Source organism: Chelonoidis abingdonii, chromosome 2 (assembly GCF_003597395.2).
Source record: "Chelonoidis abingdonii isolate Lonesome George chromosome 2, CheloAbing_2.0, whole genome shotgun sequence".
In the NCBI taxonomy this organism is placed as follows: Eukaryota; Metazoa; Chordata; order Testudines; family Testudinidae; genus Chelonoidis; species Chelonoidis abingdonii.
In genome coordinates this window covers 103,616,281-103,631,864 of record NC_133770.1, presented here as the reverse complement: position 1 = coordinate 103,631,864, position 15,584 = coordinate 103,616,281, and the positions used below count along the sequence as shown (strand labels likewise).

General features: G+C 39.5%; 1 protein-coding gene across 1 annotated transcript in view; it reads right to left on the bottom strand.

The window, feature by feature from the left end:
• CNTNAP2 (contactin associated protein 2) overlaps nucleotides 1-15,584 on the bottom strand; it is a 2,322,964-nt gene that overhangs the window by 1,287,071 nt on the left and 1,020,309 nt on the right. Inside the window, exon 9 of the mRNA XM_075062605.1 lies at nucleotides 12,325-12,474. Within this exon, the coding sequence (XP_074918706.1) occupies nucleotides 12,325-12,474 (150 nt within the window). The remainder of the gene's footprint in view (nucleotides 1-12,324; nucleotides 12,475-15,584) is intronic.

The window sequence follows — 15,584 nt, the reverse complement described above, 5'->3', positions numbered from 1 at the left end:
TGATTATTCATGTTAATACACATTTAGTATGTGTATATTCATAAAATTGCATACAAAAGAGTTGCAAATACAGTCAGATCAAAAGGTTTTGATTTACAAAATGTGAACTTGCATTTATTTTCTCAATAGCCACCCTTCTCTATACCTTTCATCCCATTCTGCGGATCATCTCTCTGCTTCTCAGTTTAGCTAAGTGATTTGCTCAAAGTCACACACACTCAGTAATAGATTTGATTCCTAGATATATTTCCCCTCATTTCAGGGTATGGATTTATGGGAATAAAAAGGAAGCAGTTTTTTTTCTTACAATTTTTAATTTCTTTGGTTAGAAAACAAGTTACTAAAAGGTAAAATACACAATTCATGTCAACTGAGACAGATACCACAATCTCTCTCTGAAGGTCACTACTGCAAAACAAGTCCACATATGGTAAAGAAGAACTATTATTCAGTGACAAACCATAATTATTTAAGGTAAGTCCTGAAATCTATAAACAAGCACCCACTGGATACTGGGACCAGGACCGGCGCCAGGGTTTCCCATGCCCTAGGCGCACGGCCATTTCGCTGCCCCACGCACCGCTCCCGCGGATCCGGTGGAGCTGCCGCAGACATTTCTGCAGAAGGTCCGTTGGTCCGCGGCTCCGGTGGTGCTGCCGCAGCCATGCCTGCAGGAGGTCCACTGCAGCCGTGTGGGACCAGCAGACCGTCCGCAGACACGACTGTGGCAGGTCCCCTGGAGCCGCCTGCCGCCCCCCTCTGACAAAATGCCGCCCCCTAATAATGCTGGCGCCCTAGGCGATTGCGTAAGCCGCCTAAATGCAAGCGCCAGCTGTCATAAATAGATAGCTAGGGGTTAATGTTTCTTTCACCTGTAAAGGGTTAACAAAGGGAACCAAACACCTGACAAGAGGACCAATCAGGAAACAGGATTTTTCAAAGCTTAAGGGAGGGAATTTGTGGGTGTTTCTTGGTCTTGGGTCTTTGTCTCTTCTGTTGCTCTCTCAGCTATGAGAGGATCTATCACCAGCCTTTCTAAATCTTCTGTTTCCCAGTTGTAAGCACAAAGGTAGCAAAACAATAGGCTTTTATATGTTTTGCTTTGTATTTACATGGGTGTAGTTGCTGGAATGTTTAAATTGTATTTCTTTTTGAATACGGCTGTTTATTCATATTTTTCTTTTAAGCAATTGACCCTGTATTGTCACTTTGATACAGAGATTATTTTTTGTCTTTTTCTTTTTTTTTATATAAAGCTTTCTTTTTTAAAAAACTTGTTGACTTTTCTTTTTCTAGTTATGGCAAGGGGATAGGAATCTCTGTGCCAGGATTACTGTCTCTCTCAGGGAAAGACTGGGAGGGGAGAAAAGAAGGAGGGGGAAGGTAAATTGTCCTCTCTATTTTGTGTTTCAAGAGATTGAAGCAGGGAAATCTCCTAGTATCCCCAGGCAGGAAAATCTGGGAGGAAGTAAAGAGCAGGAAGGGAAGTGGGTTATATCCCTTTGTTGTGAGACTCAGGGCACCTGAGTCTTGGGGGTTCCCCAGGGAAGGTTTTGGGGAGACCAGAGTGAGACAGGCACTGATTCCTGTCTGGTGGCTGCGATATCAGATCTAAGCTGGTAATTAAGCTTAGAGGGTTCATGCTAGCTTCTCAGTTTATGAACGCTAAGGTTCAAACCTGAGTAGCAAGTTATGACACCAGCCCTGACTGGGATCATTCCTTCCAATTCTTGGCAATTCAGAGCTGAATTATAAAAACAATGTAAGATCTGAACACATTAAATAAAGCACAAAGAACTCAGCTGAAGCAAAAAACACATAACCTTCTATCATTCATACTGAATAAAGCCTTTCACTTAAGCATATTAAACTGTGGGCATGAAAACTACAGGTAGAAATGAAAACCTATAAGAATGGGATGCACTTAGTATTCTACAAAATAATTCTTACTGTTTATTTTTACTAGTAGGTTTTACTATTTAATATGTATTTTAATTTTGAAAATGTTATATGCACATATATAGAAATTGGATTAATTTATGTGCATCTCATTTTAATTTAAGAATAAAGTTTACGTAGTTTCTAGAATTTCTTTTAATTCTCCCTGCAATTGAAGTGCATTTTAAATACAACTGGGTTTACATTCTTTACTGCTTTTTATAAGCTCATCTCTCCATCTCCACCAAAACAAAAGGTTTACATGTAGTTTGCAGATATCTTGAGACACTGGAAGCTACTGTAACTGCAGATCAATAGACTTAAAAAAAGATAGCGATAGCTACCTTTAGCACAGTCAAACTCTTTGGCTCTGTCTGATATTGTCAATCAGACACTATGTATGCTTGTACTTCTCAGACTAGCAAACCAGAGGCGAGGGTGCGGTTGGATAGTAGGGCTAGCTTGTGCCTAGTTTCCCACCAAAACGATGAAAAACTTTTTTCTGAATTTCTCGTTCCTTCTCCTCCCCAAAACCTTTAACAACACACACACAGAGGACCTAGACAAGCTGTATGAGCATCTCAGCACCAGTCAAAAGGGAACATTTTTCAACAAAGAGAAATCATATTTCACACAAAAAACTAGGTAGATCCCTTGAAAATTTGTTTTGGATAAGCAACAAGAGGTCTGTGTGTACAGGAATGACATACACAACAGTAACAGTGTACTGAAGGACCCATTCATTAGTCAATTTCTGGTCAGGGGCCAGCTCAGCACATAGCTCCACAAAGGTTGCTTTACTCATCCTAAAGTTCTGTACTCACTGGTCATCATCCCGCACTTGCAAGATAATGTGGTCCCACCAATCAGTGCTTGTTTCCCTAGCCCCAAAATGACAGTCTACCACAGTGACTCTCAAACATTTTTTAGTGGTGACCCCTTTCACATAACAAGGCTGTGTGTGTGACCCCCCCTTATAAATTAAAAACACTTTTTTATATATTTAACACCATTATAAATGCTGGAGGCAAAATGGGATGGGGGGGGTTGACAGCTCACGACCCCATGTAATAACGTTATGACCTCCTGAAGGATCCTGACCCCCAGTTTGAGACACCCTGGTCTACCATATGCAGCTGCTCTGTGAATGCACAAAGCACTGATAAGTTGCTGCTGTCCATATGACACATGGGTGCCTGAAATTTATCCTCTGCTAACTTTGTGAGTAACTCTGCGAGTAACTGTGCTGCCATGCGTGATGTCCTCATGAAAGCTAAGAGAGCATAGGAGAGAAGTGCGGGATCCATCCTCTCTCACTGCAGATGCTGGCGTGCACTACAAAAGAATGATGGGTGGAAAATAGGCGCAAAAGGAAGACACGAAGCAGTGCATGACGGTACATTTTGCACATCCCGGGATGCACTGAGCTCCATTTCTGCATTTCCACAACACCTAGTGACGGAAGGTGTTGCCAGGCATGTGGGATACATACTGTAGCAGGGTGGTTACCCCACTCCTGAAATAAGTGGATTAAGAGCAACTGAAGGAAGCTGACTGAGTAGCTGACCACAGATGTGGCCAGCACAATCAGGGCCCAGCTGGCCCTGATAAAAGGGCTGGAGGCCAGGAGCTAGAGTCTCTCTCTCTAGCTGTGGACAGAGGACCTGGCTGCCTGGGGGCTCAGGGTACTGGGAGTAGAGTAGTGCTGGGGAAAGGCAAGAGCAGCAGGGGAGCTCCAGCCTGGCAAATCTCCAGGCTGTTGGCCTTGCTAAAGGCCAAATCAGGTACTGGAGTTGCAGAGGTGCAGCCTGGGGTGAGGCAGAGACAGTTGGTCTAACCTCCTTGCCAATGATGAGTGGCCTTTACAGACTGCAGTTTGCCCCAGTGAGAGGGGGCTAGATGACGACTGGCAGTAGCCACTGAGGCAAGGTGTGTGTAGAGGGTTGGGGGTTCCCCTGGGAAGGGACACCCAGTATGGGGGTACTGCAGTGTGCAGAACCCGAGGGTAAGGGACACCGGGATCCGGGCGGGGCATGGGGGCCTGAGGCAGGTGAGACACTGGCCAGCAGAGGGCGCTCTGAGTTCTGGACCAGCTAATTCCCAGAACGACCAGCAGGAGGCACTATGCTGATGAGTCTCACACTGCTTCAATAACCACAGTCCATTGCTCTCACTGTTGACAAAGGTGCCCCAAATGTGGACACGATCTTTCGACAGAGGGAGCAAATGTAGACATGCTTTGGCAACTTTGCTTTTGTTGATTTTTCCTTGTCAACTTTAGTTTCATTGACAAAACTTGCCAGTGTAGACAAGTCCTGAGACACAGGAACACACTGGGGTTTCCGAAGAAGCTAGGCTGCTTTGATCACCATCTAAGGATGGTAGAGCATTGGTAACAGACATGTGTAGACTGTTGTTTCAAAAATCCTATTTTTCCTCTAATACATTGTTCTTACTAAAACAATACAGTACTTTGCTTTTAAGAAAACTGTTTGGTCAAAGATTCCCACAGGAAAGAACCACAGGTGTCCAAACTCCATCAGAGCTGCAGGGTAACAATGGTTGACAATCAGGGTATTGTAGTCCAAGACCCAGTCTAGGAGTGGGAGAACTGCAAAATTCCATTCTGTGATAGGTATAAGCCCTAACACCGAAGAGGACGCACTCAGAGATCAGACAGGATAAAGAGATGCAGCTAGCTTTGTAATCATTTTCTCTGAAAATCACCCCAGAGAAAAATGTCAGGGAAAACACTGCCTGTCCCTCTTCCTTTTCATTCACATATATACATTTAAAACTATGACAATTGTCTAGTTACAGATAAATTGCTCTGACTCAGAGGGAGTAAAATAAACTTACGGATTTTGGCAACTCAGTTAATAAGCAGAATGATTGCACCTTTCATAGGACTAGAATTAATAACTCAAAATATTCCAATAGTCTCAACACATGCTGGTGAACAGTTTAATTCCCCTTTACGGACTCTTAACATTAAACATTCAGCACTGCATTACCAAAACATTTTCCACCTCAAGCTAAATTCAAGCAGACACATTTTGGTAATTCAAAACAGTATTTTATGCTTGTAAAATGACAATATATAATCTAGTGCAATAAACCAGTTGCTATCAACAGCCCATTCTGGGGACTCATTCAGCAACACTTTATTATTTCACACATCAATGCGTTATTAAAGTAAGCTCAATGCATTATTGATAATAGAAATGCAAGGTTTTAAATATTCAATTTCCACTTCATTGTCCAGTTTTGCCAATTTAAGTAGGCAGATCAGCTTTAATCCACTGACTAATGTCCATATTTTGGAAAAAAATATAAACCCTACACATGATTTACAGATGTTTTAATAAATATTTTTGTAGCAGACCTAGATTACCACTAACATAGAATGGGATTTACTGTGTTCAGTGCAAGGGGCTAAAGACAAACTGGAATTTTAGGCACGCTAGCATTTAAGTGATTGCCAGTCCTATAATCAAGAGGCTGCCTACAGTTTGTTCATACTGTAGAAGCAGCAGTAATTACAGATTTAACTGGGGCACCAGTCAGATTTCATACGAGTCATTATTTATAATCAGCACTAAGAAACATTCAGCCAATACACACACACACACACACAAGTCAGGTAGGGAGTAGGGCGAGTAATCACTATTAAAATAACTGAATTTAGTTTTTATTTTATTTAGCATGAAGATCATTTCTGTAAGCACTGGAATATACCATCTTGAAAAGTTTGCCTTTTTCTATTCTTTTTCTTAAGACACAAATGTACATAAATACTGTTGACAATCTGACTCATTTTGTTAAAAAATACGCTGTATTATTTTAAGGGGGAAGAGAGATGGGGATAATCTCTAAATATTTAGAAAATACACAAGTAACCATGAAACTAATTTCAGGTGCTATTAGTATGTTAGATCTGATTGAGGAAAGATTTTCACACAAAAAGCCCCACTGGGATCAATGAGACTACTCACATATATAATTTTTTCAGGATTATGGTCTTAGATAAAAAACATGTGCATAAACCATTTTGTTTTCACTGTTAGAAGATGATTATTCAAACTACTGGTTGACCCTGGTGGGTCAATCACAAACTGGGATATTTTCTAAGTTAGCACAGCAGTTTCCTTCTTTCATAAACCATTCCCTCTCTAAATAGACTAAATCACATATTGTACAGCAATTTATATATTTCTAACTTGATTCACCATAATATTCTAGCTGTTGATATAATTTGTTCCTGACCGGGAAATAGGCAACAATATGTTTATTGTGCTAAATGAAAAAAAGAAACAAGTCATACAGCCAACACAACTTAAGAAGTTAAGGTCTCGCTGAGTGAATCTTCTCCATCCCCCGCCAGTGCAGAACTGTTACCTGTAATAGGTTTTTCCTAGTCCTTCTCCAGCTTTAGTTTTCAAAGTCACAGAAGAGTATGCATTAAAAAAAATCTGTATCCCTTTTTCATCCTCTACCTATAGAGAATGGCTTCAGTGTTAATGAGGAGGAGAAAGGTAGAGTATATCCAAAGAAATAGATTGATTTTTTTCTTAAGAAACTTCTAGGCATGCTGGCTTCATTTAATATCAGATTCAGTCTGGGGATTTATATCACATGGCAGAGGAATCAGCAGAGCACATCACAAAACTTCATTCATTCATTTTGCAGTTGGCAGAGATTTCTCATTTTGAATGGAGCTTTATACAACAACTCAATCTATCCCAACAAGTTCCATACTTAGGTCCATTCCTATACTCACTTTACCCACCCAAATAAGAGATCAAGCATATGATAAAGTATTGGATTTCTGACTGAGACTATCTTTCTTTATGAGCTCAATTAGGTTACTTGCCTACAGCATGTGTGTGTGCAGTGGGCCAGGGTACAGCAGTGACTGGCATATCATTGCATCACAAACAATATAGTCCACATTCCTGAAGTTTAATTACATGGTGCCTATGTTACTTTACCTCATGTTAGTCTAATTTCCCCAGAATTCTGACATCATCTGCAGGTATGGAACAAAACCTAAACATGATGAAATGGCATAAAAATCACAAGAGTTAATGGCTACTGCCACTTGGAACCCCAATGCCCACAAGTTCTGCAGGTTCCATAACCAAAGTGCAGATGAATTGAGTATCAATGTTCATGGTGGAGGAGGCATTGTTTCATTCATTAAATAACAGAGTGAGGCTCAAGTGTTTGTAATCACAGGAGTCATTTTTTCCCTATCATACAAGACAAACGAAGATCCAAAGAAGAGAGAAGAAACAAAAGTTAAATACAGTTTTTCTTGGTTTGTGAGGGTTTGAAAGTTCTATACTTCTGCATTCTTGATTCTTCTATTGATTTAGAGAACAACATGAGGGTAGATTTAAAAAAAAAAAAAGTTCCACTGCCATTTCCTTTATTTCTGTGACTCCTGTGTGCACCTGTTTGTGAGAGTGAGCTGGAGGAATGATGTGACCAAGACACTCTGGTCAACTTCTGCACTGAGTTCTTTCAAATTTGCATTGCGAGAACTTGCACAAGAATTATGTCCATACAGCAAAGTTTTAAAATCATGCTGTTAATCTTGTATCTTCAAGAAATGCACTTGCACTGTTCACCAATATGTGCATACGCAAAAGATGATTAGCATACATCCAGACACAATTTTTATGTGTTGGGTATGGGAGAAGCTGTGGGTTTTGACAATTTGGCTACTAGAACAATAAGGCTTTCAGTACCATTGATCAAATAGATGATCGAGGTTGTGATTGGCCAAATTGGGGTGGGGGAAGGTAGCTCAGTGGTTTGAGCATTGGCCTGCTAAATCCAGGGTTGCAAGTTCAATCCTTGAGGGGGCCACTTAGGGATCTGGGGCAAAAATCAGTACTTGGTCCTGCTAGTGAAGGCAGAGGGCTTGACTCAATGACCTTTCAAGGTCCCTTCCAGTTCTAGGAGATAGGTATATCTCCTATTATTATATTATAGAATATCTTCCTTGGCTATATAACATCTGAAATACCACAAAGATGGCAGTTTATTTAGTATAGCTAGCAAAAATCCCATGAATTCTTGCTATCTGATATAAATTTGATCTTGCCAGTATGGAAGTTTTCAAACCAAGTAGCAATACTTAGGAGGACTGGTCATGTCTACAGCATGATTCACAGTCTGCTGACAACAGATAACATGACAAAATTCTATGGGCCTCACACACACACTGTAGATGTGAATGATAATTTTTCAAGAAGCAAGGACTCACACATAGAAAAATTCAGTGTGCTGAACACAGATGAAGGTGTTTTCTTTCATTGCCTCTCTTTTTATTCCTCCTACCAAACCCGAGGGGAAATTATATCAACCCAGCTTTCAGAAACAAATGAGTCCGGCTACATAGATAAGATTCTATCCACAGTGCATTCTGTATACTCATACAGAAGCCAAGGAATTACTATAAGCCACAGACCAATGTCTCACAGGAAACTTGTCATGTAGTCCATTCATCTAAAGCTTAGCTTGTCAGAAAAGAAAAGGGAAGTAGTGGACTGACAGATGCTCACTGCATATCTTTGCTATCACTGTAGGATTACCACTAGCACTAAAACTCTCCCATATATAAGCCAGTGCAAAAAGAGGAGAACATGCAAAAATAATGTTTTATAACTGGAATTAAAAATAATGTCCCTAATCAAAACTTTCCTTTGGGCATTAGACAAGGTGCTTTGGTGCAGGCTTAAAGCCTTATGAAAGCCCCTTATCTCTAAAGGCGTAAACAATTTCTGTCAGGGTTAATGGACTCATTTTCACTTTGCAATTCACTTCCTCTTTTCTGCCCTTTCATTTTATGCACATAATTGGAAAACAACAAAGCAACATCATTCTCTAGAGACTTTGCAGGAAAGGGAAGCTTACTCCTTTCAATCCCCCAACTCCATGAAAAGAAAGGAATGGGAATTAAGTGAGAGAATTATAGACTCTTAAAGGGAGACTGACTCAACTAATTAGCACCCCCCCACCAAATACACACACACCTGAAAACACAACCTTTAACACAGCTTTCCTTCATTTATAGATTTGAATAAAACATAATGTGTGTCTTTCCCTTGAGAATATCTCAGTATCTACTGAGAGACATTATCAGACAAGTACAGAGGAAGAGAAAGAGAGACAGACAGTATGTGCACTGAAAATGATTTACTCTTAGGCACCAAAAAAAAAAATATCCTCTTATGACTCAGTGCAATATATCAAAACTAGAAAAGTTAGTAGCGTAGGGCAGAAATCACAAACTCAGGTTCCGGACCATAGAGTAATACTATTAATACATGGATTTGATACACATTTTCATTTTGGTACCAAACACAATGTTTTTAAGTCAGTCCATAACTTTATCAATTTCTGTGCAGCACTTATAGCTAAAGCACATTTCCTTTGAACCTCATCCTTGATGGAACCACCAGCACTGATGAAGCTTCCTAGGTACACATAAGATGTTACCTGTTCTACAATTTAATCAGTGCTGCATTTCACTACTGTATCTACGTCACATTGGGATATAATGGTGTAGAGAAGGTAGTGAACAGGAATAGCCCATCCTGTGAAAACCCAGGGGGTTGCAGCAAATATTCCAGAATAAGGTGCCATGAAGCAACTGTATCAAAAGAGAAGGGAAACTGATTTCAAACCAGGGAAGATGGAGATTTCTTAGCCCCTTCAGGAAAGTCAGTCTAGGAACAGGAAAAATTAACTTCAAATGAGTAGTCCAAGTTCATTAGCTGTGGAAGGCAGTGGACTATGGTGGAAACACGGATACCTGTTCCTAGTAGCCATCAGGCTATGACATGCCATTCCCATGAGCAGGAAAGGGTGGATTGGCCTAACAAGCCATTACCTCTGAGACTTACTTGTTATAGCAACAGTATAGCAAGCCATGATCACTCGTACTATGCTACCATTACATTTTAGTTCTGTGAGCCTTTTTAATCTATCAAGACAAGGTCTAATTTAAAATTCCCTCATGTTGGATACACTTTTTTGAGTTGGGAAATTATCATAATATTTGGAAATTCAAAGTATGGCAGCATCAGACCTTGAGCATGTGTGTCACTCAAACTGAAGTCTCTCATAATCACACAGCTTTTTTTCCTTACACATTATAGATAGCTGTGTAAGGAACGGGGCATCTATTCTTTTCTGTGATCTGGTGGCCTGTAGCAGACACCAACTAATACCACATCTTGTGCTTTATCTGTTAAGGACTTTGATCCATAAGCGTTCAAGATCATTTTCTTCCAAGTTATCAGTGACTTGGAAACAGGTAGAATTATAGAATATCAGGGTTGGAAGGGACCTCAGGAGGTCATCTAGTCCAACCTCCAGCTCAAAGCAGGATCAATTCCAAACACAGCTGAAATAGGATGACATCAGACACTTGACAGTGAGTGGAAAGGGAAATGATATCTACCTTGAGACTACATGCTGTCTATCACAAGATCAAAGTCAAAGGGTCAGAGGATAAAAGACATGCCAGGGAGAAACGATGCTGTCTCCAGAATATAAAATATTGCTTATTCCTTATAATGGCATGTGCCTATCTAGATTAGCTTTTTCAGGGTTTAACGCAGAAGGGGTTAGGCATATTAGTTCTTTATTAATCTGATTTTTCTCTTTCTTCATAACTTGTTTTAGTGAGACCATCTAAGTCCCTAATTATTTTGAGGTAAAGTCACAGCAGTACTTTCCTGAATGGAAAACAATCTTTCAAAATATTGTGTAAAGCAGCTGGCTTTTTGTTGGGGCTCTTGGTAGAGACAACACTGTAAGAAGCACCACCTAGACACTGGGTGAAGTAGTAGGGTCACAGGGAAAGATGGAAGATCACAAGGAATTGCAGAGACAGGGTGAATGAACACTGGTTAACTTTTGTGACAGGTGAACTTTTATTATAAATATTGCCAGATTAAATTATGACAGGCATTAGCTGTCAAGAACTTTTTAGTATCATCACTACCATGAAGTTTCCCAGAAATTTGTGGCACAGATCATCAAGAGGATTAGATCTAGTCTTAATTAAGTGTAGATGGGTTTTTGTAGAACTATTTAAACACTAATTTCCATTTGTATATTTAATGATTTCACTGATAAAAGATAATGAAATCAGAATAATCTTGCAAGGATTTTTTTGTTCTTTCTGCTTTGGGCACTAAAATCATAATCTCAGTAACGTTTTTATCCCTGGAATAACAGGAGCATATATAATACTGTATTTTTTCCCCAGTAGCTGCTCAGGTTGCAAGATTCAAATAACCAGTTTAAAAACACAGCACATTTCTATTCAAAAAATCCTACAAAGTTATTTTATGCCCAGTGTCCTGATGTACAAACTCACATTACCTTTAGATCAATCAACTCTAAAATTCCATTGATCTCAGGTGTTCGATCTCAATAGGAGATTTGCCTGAGTAAAGACTGCGTGGGCAGACCATTACTGAATGTGATAAAATAAGACAGCTGACATATGCACAATTATCTAAAACAGTATATTATAATAATATATCTACAGTGAAAAAGGCTTTTTGAAATTAAAAACAAAATTCTATATCGTGGCTGAGCCCCTTGTGGATAACACAAGATGGCGGGAGAGAGCAAAAGAAGTTGCCTTTGCTCAGGGCTTTTTAACAGTTGTAGTCTTAACCTTACTGGAGTACAGGGACTGCTCCTAGTTCATAGTGTCAGTCAGTCTAAAGCCCCAATTTTGAAAAACAGTCAAACACATGCTGAAGTCCATCCATATTAAACAGTCTTGACTCCAAGCATGCACTTACATTCCATCGACTCCAATGGTACTTAAGCATATGCTTAAAGTTAAACACATGGTTAAGTCTTGTCCTAAATAGGAATGTGTTCCTGAATCATGGCTCAAAAGAGGAAGAGACAGGTCCATACTCCAACTCTATACCATCTAGTAAAACTGGTTCCACATCGTGGAGACCATATGATGTACCATTTCAGGAAGTGGCCTCGGGAAGCTCCCAATAAGATGCAATCAGCTCTGTGCCACCTTTACTACAGGGTTCTGCCTCTGTGCCAAGCTTTCACCAACAGATTTTAAGCTGCAAAAAGGGGATTTGGGAATGCGCTCCTCAGAAAGTAGGATAAAGCATCTCATGTAGTATCAGGACCTGCCACGCATGGGGGAAAGAACGGCTAATAAAACAGTTGATTATTTTTGGTAGTTATCACCTAAGCCATTTGAATAAGATCCAAAATACTAACACTCTGTGAGGACTCTTTCACCCTAACATCCACATTGATCTATTGTATAGAAAATAAAAGGACAGTACTAAGCAGATATGCTAGTACTATAGTTTTTACCTCCAAAGAAATATTTCTCTCCAGTTTTAACTTGCAGAGGACTGTTTGTTCGAACAGCTGAGGCTTCGTCTCCATCAATGGTGAGGACAGCAAAGTTTTCCTTAGCTAGAAACCGGATTTCATGCCATTGCCCGTCGTTGAGTCCCGAGCCTGGAAGGAAAAGAAAGGGTGGAACCTTCTTCAGTTCATTATTTACTTATTTAAATATGTTTTCCGCATGAATTCTAAGCACCAGGCACATGGACACAAGTTTTGTACAAGGATCTAGTATGGACTGGGACATCTACACATTCTTGTAAAAGTAAATATGAAATCAATCATTATCATGAATGCAACTCTGAGACTGCTCATTCATCATACAAAAGTATATGTTTGCTTTAAAGCAAACACATCATTTCATTCATCAAAAGGCTAATTCTATGTTTAACTGGCAAAGGAATATCCTTTACTGTATCTGCAACCAAACTCAAAAGAAAGAAATATTTCTATGTCCATTTAATTATAATAGGTAACAAAACAGAGGACATACATCTTTGATTCTTGCCTCTAATGAGTGCTTGATACTTCCAACGTAAGGGGAAGGAAAATGAGAAAAGAAGAGAAAGGCTTAAAGGGAAGCCTTATTCAAAAATAAATCCTATAAATATAAAATGGTGGTAGAAATAGAAAATAAAGACAATTATCACAGAGCCACTGCAAAACAACCAATCACCCAAACTCTTAAGCTTAACTAAGCAGTAGCCTCAATCTGCTAGTACAAATGAAGACGACTTATCTACTTAGCCTTTCAGCTTCCTCTATAGGGAGCTGATATAAAAGTTTTGTGCCTGGTACCCATCTGCTGGTATGAGGTCATGTTACTCGACTGTCTGGACTGGTATTTTAGGATAATGAGACTGTCCATTTAATTAATCAGTACTTTTTATTATGATCATTTCTATACACATAAGCAATATCATGTCTGTTAATCAGCATGCTATCTAATGAAACCTAATTCCAAATATTTTCTTTTTGACATTTTGAATGCACTACATCACGTATCACAAACATTCTTCATTCAGACTCAGTTACTGAATCACATTAACAGTACATGATAGAACACAATATAATACCTTACAGTGCAAGTGAATTTTCTCTAAAACTAAATATGATGCATCATAACATTGGAGCTAATAAAATGGTTGATAAAAAGTCAAAACACTAAAAGGAATATTATCCATGCACCAAAGATTTTAACAACCATAGCCTTTCATATAATAGATGGTGCTCATGGCAAACACTAAACTCTAGTGACACCCTATTGTCTTTAAATATATTCTTTTTCTATTGCTTCTATGCATTCAGTTTAGCCGATAAAGACACACCAGTACTTGATAAGAATAGAGGTCGTAACCTATGGACGTACTAGACGTACACCCATTTTGCTTCATGCTTAATTAATAACCATTACATACCCCACCCCAAAATCTGTAAATTATGAGACTGCAGTGTTCAGTTAAGTAAAGGGAGAAAGAGAGGGTTGCTGAATAGTTCAGAAGTTCCTCTGGACTAGAGCAGCATTTTCTAAACAGACTGTTTAAAAAAATAGGGCCAGTTTCTGCAAGTCTTTAACATATTGATTTCAATGGCACTACTTGTGGAGTACCACTCAATCCGAATAAGGGGCAGAATCCCAATAACAGAATTATCTAATTTTAAAAAGGTATCTACTTCATGAATGGATGGGGCTGCCAGATTCGTCAACAGCAGAATATGGTTTGCAAAACATTTTTTTTTAAATATTTTTTCAGGTTTTCCTGAAAATACAAAATGACTGATATATTTGGTGTGGGGAAGTAATTTCTTTAAAACACAAAAAATGTTTTGCTACCAAGTGTTGTAGTTTCACGCTGGATACAATTAATTTCTGCTCATAAAAAAATAATCTCACATTCCACAAAGAAAAACTGCGTGCTGACTGGTTGTTTCACAAAGCTCTAATGCAGAATTGTCTTTAAAAAAAATCTGCAATAAGCAAAGCTGCTCATAAATATCAGGGCATAGTTCAAATGTGGTATCATGATATTGTAGATTCATATGGCCTAACATTTAAAAATCTACTTGGACTTGTACCAGATAATTCATTGCTCTCTTGAACTGAACTTGGGGACATTACAGGGTCATTGCATTTGTTACATAATTAAACATTTTAAAATCCTCTTGCCAACTTTAAAGGTGATGAAAATGGTGATGTGAGTTGTGTAATATCGACTGACCCTGGTCATCGGTGGGTGGGGTTGAACCTGTGGCCTCTGGTGCTTAGTGCATGAGCTAAAAGCCCTATGCCTCTTAACTAAGGCTGTAAAGAAGACTCATTAATCTCTCTCTAAACGGTTTCGGTGCCACTAGATGGGACAGAACACCACACCCAAAAGATGTGAGGGTTACAGTTGCACATTAGCAAGAGTGTGAATATTTGTTGAAGTAAGTCAGCATCATTTTCTCAAAGAAGAGTTTAGAAAGTAACCAACAGGAGATTAAGAAGGTATAATTCTAGCTTGTGCGAACATTTATCAGACGTCAGAATTTGATCCTTGATGTTTTTGAAAAACTGCAATCTGGGTAATTACATTCTCCCTGTAGTGGACACCTCTAAAATGTCAGTATTTGCCAACAGTTACCACCCAGAAGTATCGGAAATTCAACAGATTTTCTCTCTACTTAGAATTGGAGATATCTGTGGTAATTATGTGTTTATAGTTGGGAGATATTGCATTTGTAATGTATTCTATTGTCTTGTATGGTAAATTGCTTTCTTTTCAAACTAAGAAGGAAGTAGATTGTTATGAGCTGGATGAAACCTTGTTATGGATAGAGTTAAAATCCCATTGAGATTGATAGGACTGAACACATTCTTCAATTAACATAAATGTAAGTTTAAGGGGAAAAAAAAAATAAGAATGTGTGTGAACCCACCCAGGAGCTTTAGGCTGAGTACTTGATATGTGTGAGGAAGGGATGTGAGGGAGGGAAAGGAGAAGAGTCAAAAGCAGGGGTGGCTCCAGGCCCCAGCACGCCAAGCGCGTGCTTGGGGCGACATGCGTGGGGGGTGCTCTACTGGTCGCCGGGATGGTGGCAGGCAGCCAGACTTCGGCGGCACGCCTGCGGGAGGTCCATCGGAGCCATGGGACTGGCGACCGGCAGAGCGCTCCCCGTGGCATGCTGCCGTGCTTGGGGTGGCGAAATATCTAGAGCCACCCTTGGTCAAAAGACTGAAAAAA